General features: G+C 41.3%; 1 protein-coding gene across 3 annotated transcripts; it reads left to right on the top strand.

The window, feature by feature from the left end:
* The first annotated feature begins 294 nt into the window (after positions 1 to 294).
* Positions 295 to 3,120, top strand: LOC306989312 (solute carrier family 2, facilitated glucose transporter member 11). 3 transcript variants are annotated; one of them, XM_079594880.1, is made up of 2 exons: positions 295 to 398; positions 592 to 3,114. In XM_079594880.1, exon 2 carries the CDS (start codon positions 613 to 615, stop codon positions 1,969 to 1,971), a length of 1,359 nt encoding a protein of 452 aa, XP_079451006.1. In that variant the 5' UTR covers positions 295 to 398; positions 592 to 612; the 3' UTR covers positions 1,972 to 3,114. The 3 variants fall into 3 exon arrangements, with proteins under 3 accessions (XP_079451006.1, XP_079451007.1, XP_079451008.1); XM_079594882.1 differs by having other exon boundaries at positions 314 to 365; positions 592 to 3,120; XM_079594881.1 differs by having other exon boundaries at positions 311 to 3,114.
* The last annotated feature ends 2,498 nt before the right edge of the window (positions 3,121 to 5,618 follow it).

The raw sequence follows: 5,618 nt of genomic DNA, 5'->3' as shown, positions 1-5,618 counted from the left end.
GGTCTTTGGCTGGATTCAAAGCCACGTGTTGAAGAGTACAATAGGAAATAGTGTAATATAAATGCAGGATTAATCAGCACATAAACTTGTATCACCAAGCAAACATTAGGAAAGTAGTCTCTCTGAAAGTCCCTTCCTATTTTTTCTCCTCTCTCTTTTTCTTCACCTTCATCCACGTATTTAATGGACTATTGTTCCCCAGTTTATGATCTGAAAGTAACTGCAGTCATGAGATCGCACACAAAAGGACTCTTATTTTGAAAGATTGACAGACTGACGCCATTTTTGAGGAAGTGCTCCAGCTGCATCACACAGTTCAATGACAGGAGATCACCGGGGACTGCACGTGCCGGTTTTCCTGCTAGGTATTTGGTCAATAATGGCATAGATATTTACATGTGAGCTACTTCTTTCTTTTGACTATATAAATAAGAATTTATTTATTTATTTATTTTAAAAATGAATGAAACTACGAAGCAAGGAGGATGTACACGAACTCTTGCATTAACTGTGTGCTCAGCAGCCATTGGTGGCACTTTTCAGTATGGTTATAATATTTCTATCATTAATGCACCCACATCTTATGTTCAGAAGTTCATCAATGAGACCTGTATGAAGAGATGGGGTACAGCTCTTGAGCCGAGTCAGGTGACACTGATATGGAGCTTTATTGTTTCCACTTACTCACTCGGAGGACTTTTGGGATCCCTGCTTGCTGGCCCAATGGCTATTAAGTTTGGACGGAAGGGTTCCCTGCTGCTGAACAACAGCTTTCTCTTTCTGAGTGCCGTCCTGGCTCTGACCAGTCGCTCGGCTGGGTCCTTTGAGATGATCATTCTGGCCCGTGTGCTTGTGGGGGTAAATGCTGGTGTCAGTATGAACGTCCAGCCCATGTACTTCGGAGAAAGTGCACCTAAGAACCTGAGAGGTGCCGTTGCCTTTTCTTCTGCTGTTTTCACTGCTCTAGGGATCCTGATGGGCCAGATAATGGGTCTGACTGAAGTTCTGGGGAGTGAGTTTCTCTGGCCTTTTCTACTGGCAAGCAATGCTCTCCCCGGACTAGTACAGCTGATCACCTTGCCCTGGTTTCCAGAGAGCCCACGTTACTTGCTCATTGACCGAGGGGACAGAGAGGCGTGCGGTCAGGCCCTGAAGCGCCTCAGAGCGTGCAGTGTTTTCACTGAAGAGATGGAAGAGATTCTCCAGGAGCGGGCAGAAGCGGGTGATGCCCATGCCAAGACGCTGTGGGAACTGATCCGAGACAGAAGTCTTCGCAGGCAGCTCTGCATTGTAATGGCTGCCAGCAGTGCCATGATGCTGTGTGGAAATGACTCCATTTACTTCTATGCCTCCTATATCTTTCAGGAAGCCGGTATTCCGACGGACAAGATTCAGTATGTCACAATCGGCACGGGTGCCTGTGAGTTCACTGCTGCGTTGGCCTGTAATCTGCTGGTGGAGCGCGTTGGACGCAGGTTGCTCCTCGCAGGCGGGTATCTGTTCATGGCTTGCTGGGCGGTGGTCTTCACTGTTGCTCTCTCGCTGGAGGGAAAAGTGGCCGGCATGCCGTATCTGAGTATGGCCTGCGTGTTCGCCTACATCTTCAGCTTTGGCATGGGTCCCGCAGGAGTCACCGGGATCCTCCCAGCCGAACTCTTTGACCAGCTGACTCGTCCCGCAGCTTACATGGTTGCCGGATCCATGATGTGGCTTAATCTCTTCATCATAGGAATGGCGTTTCCATTCATAGTTAATGGCCTGGGACAGTTCTGCTTCGTTCCCTTCTGCGCTGTTTGTGTGGCTGCTTGTCTTTTTATCAGCTTCACTTTACCTGAAACCAAAGGGAGGACACTGGCAGAGATCACTGAGGAGTGGAATAAGAAAGACACAGCTAATGGACGTCCTAAATATAGTCAACAATCACAAGGTCTGACTGATCCACCAGAATGCCTAGAGATTGAGAAGATCTGAGTGAAATCTGGCTCAATTCTGCTTTTACTTTTATCAGTTTGACTCGGTAATTGTTTTCCTAACTTGTTTCTATTTTGACACTCATTTTTTGGCTATTAATTTATACGTAATTTATTCAAAATGAGTGATAATGGCATAAGTTTCTCAGAACTATATGAAACCTGCATGAATACAAAAAAGTATCAACTTTTGTTTTTTGTTTTTACATCAAGGTAATGTCACTGTCCCTATCTCTTTTTGATGTTTTTACTTTCTGCCGTGACGCACTTTGAGCTGGATTTGATGTAAAAATTTTGCACTTATAGTCCTTATTTAATCAAAAAAAGTTAGATTTTATATTAGTTTACCTTTATAACTTATTCTATCAGTATTTCCACTTCCTCCTTCCTATTTGAATGTTGAGAAATACAATCAATGCAATTGTAAAAAACAAAACAGGTGCATGTTGGAAATGTATGTAGAATTTGATTCTCTATTTCAGGGATACAGTTTTGCGTTGTTTGGTTGTTATTATTTTTTTACTATTTCACAGAATACTTGAATCTTCATGCCTGCAAAAGTGAAATGCAATTTGCACTTATGTATTTACCTTATTCTTACATTGTGTCTCCAATGTAACATTGTTTATTATTTATAAAAGAGTTACTTCTTTTAAAGCCACACCCAAAGAGCAGTGCACTATATTACCCTGCTGTGTAAAGATCAAGACAGTATGAGATCTCTGTATGAGAGATTGCAAGTTATTTGCTTGCTGTACCAGCAGATGGCACTATATCACCATCATTGTTTTCTTCTGTCTGTACTGTTTGTCTTCTCAATCAACCAAAACAAGCATATTCACAGCATGTCATTGTGTGTAGATGTAAAAGACAATCAGTATCAACACAAAATAACCTTCATTTGTGCCTTAGAGTTTCACATATTTTCTGCCTACTAACCTGCCTATGCAATATACAAAGTAATATAACCTATATTCAACCAAATGAAATGGAATATTCTATCCAAACGTTTTGAATGAATTGCATGATGATTAATCAGTTGTCCTAATTCTTATAATTCATGTGTAAGAACTTTGCTGAATCAAAATGCTGTTTTATGAGGGAAATATCTACTCAGTTTGTAACTAGTAAAAAAATAAGTTGCTTGATGAAAGAGTCTCACTGTTCCTTCCATTGATGATTGATATGATTAAGCTAGACCTTTTTTTGCACATGATAAATGATACTTTGCATGTAATTGCATTAGATGTGTAATATTGAATTCACACTGGTGCCTTCTTTGACAGCTAATGAACTACTTCCGTGTTCTACTTATTATGTGACCATATGTGAAGCGCTTTGAGGTCCCAGAAAAAGCGCTATATAAATGTAACAAATGATTATAATTATTATTATTATTACATCTCGGGAGTTTCCGGTAACAGCGTTCAGCTGTTCAGAAGGTGCCTGTAACTATGTAAAATAGGCTAGATTATTTTAATTAATCTTTAACAGTAACGCACACAGCGTAGAGGAGAATGACTTTGAATCTTAATTAAGCATTTTGGGCAGAAACATGTAAATAGTAAAAAGATTGACAATAAAATATTAGACAGAATAGTGATTCAAATAAATAAATGTTCGTACTGATGTTATTCTTCTGTTCTCACACACTTCACTAGTTTAGACGAGCACTGACACCCTGTGGTGAAATAATGGCGGATGTTTTACACCCGCCGCTTTCTCAGATCAGCTTGGGTTGGATTAAAACTTCATGTTACGATGAGTTTGGAAAATCCTGTACACAGTAAACATCAGAATATACCTTCTCCTGTCTATAAAAATGAAAATAAAAAATAATCTTCTTGCGGACACACATTTTAGGTGGTGTTTAGTCACCTCAATGACTAAATATACATAACCAGAAATAAGTGAGATGTTCTATTTCAAAATGGAAGTGCGTCACGAAGCTCAGTGCAAGTGGTCCATTGATGTGTATCCATGAGGATCCCCTTTCTGCTGGCAGGTAATGAGGCTACATCTTGCTGTAGGCACGGGCCTGACTCGTACTCGTACTGTATTCTCATGCCTGACTCGTACTCGTACTGTATTCTCATGCCTGACTCGTACTGTATTCTCATGCCTGACTCGTGTACTGTATTCTCATGCCTGACTCGTACTCGTACTGTATTCTCATGCCTGACTCGTACTCGTACTGTATTCTCATGCCTGACTCGTACTGTATTCTCATGCCTGACTCGTGTACTGTATTCTCATGCCTGACTCGTGTACTGTATTCTCATGCCTGACTCGTACTCGTACTGTATTCTCATGCCTGACTCGTGTACTGTATTCTCATGCCTGACTCGTGTACTGTATTCTCATGCCTGACTCGTGTACTGTATTCTCATGCCTGACTCGTGTACTGTATTCTCATGCCTGACTCGTGTACTGTATTCTCATGCCTGACTCGTACTCGTACTGTATTCTCATGCCTGACTCGTACTCGTACTGTATTCTCATGCCTGACTCGTGTACTGTATTCTCATGCCTGACTCGTGTACTGTATTCTCATGCCTGACTCGTACTCGTACTGTATTCTCATGCCTGACTCGTACTCGTACTGTATTCTCATGCCTGACTCGTACTCGTACTGTATTCTCATGCCTGACTCGTGTACTGTATTCTCATGCCTGACTCATGTACTGTATTCTCATGCCTGACTCGTACTCGTACTGTATTCACACATTGTGACTGTGGTGGCTTAGTTGTCACATTTATGTGCCAGTGTTTTCCTTCAGCAATAAAAAAGGTGGACATCTTCAACCGCTTTTCATAGCCAAGACTTTGAGGTAAAATATGAGAAATCATCATTGCTGTCAAAGTGGGACATTTTGCCCCACTTTCCCCAATTAGATATGTGATTAACATATTTAACTGATTATAGCTGAACTATAGTCACACATCAAGTCTTGTGTTGGTCGTGGCCGATATCCCTTGCCAGCTATTATGCACACAGCAAATCTCCTTTTATGAATATAGTCAATTTCAAAGTAAATATGTAGATTTACCGATCTTACGTTTTTTTCCTATGCTTGTACAGCGTCACACAATCGTGCTGGTTCCGTGGCTTACATTGTTTATCAAAAATAATCTTCCGATGAATTATATCATTTTTTTTATTACTTTATGTAGCGGCACGAGCATAGGTGGAATGGTTTTAAGCATAAATTATCTCTGCTAACGACTACGCCACCCTGGAATCTTGCCAGGGACAATAAAATACAATTTGTTATTTAAGGAAAGACAGGTTCGTCCACAGTAAGACGGCAGGAGACGTGGGTACAAAAATATAAAATTTGTTTTATTATAGATAAATAATCAATATAAAAATGCACATACATCAACAGCACTCAATGTAGACAATTTTGTGGTTCAACAAACACACATGGAGCGACCTGAGTCAGCGGGACAGGAGCCGAGGCAGAGCAGTGGATAAGGGCACGTAAGGCCTCCACAACAAGTCACCTTTTGGTGTACACCTGTGCATATACACTCACACCAGTACACACACTCACAACACTCAGCACACAACACTCGTGAGGGAGACCACCACCAACAATCCGCCCCTGCTTTGTGCACTCAGCTCCTGGAACAGAAATGTCACTG

This window comes from Phoxinus phoxinus, assembly GCF_949152265.1.
Source record: "Phoxinus phoxinus genome assembly, chromosome: 21".
In the NCBI taxonomy this organism is placed as follows: Eukaryota; Metazoa; Chordata; class Actinopteri; order Cypriniformes; family Leuciscidae; genus Phoxinus; species Phoxinus phoxinus.
This window is presented reverse-complemented; position numbering and strand designations above follow the sequence as displayed.

Excerpts from the sequence above, each read along its gene's own strand:
- LOC306989312 (XM_079594881.1), top strand. The coding sequence starts at position 460 with ATGAATGAAACTACGAAGCAAGGAGGATGTACACGAACTCTTGCATTA.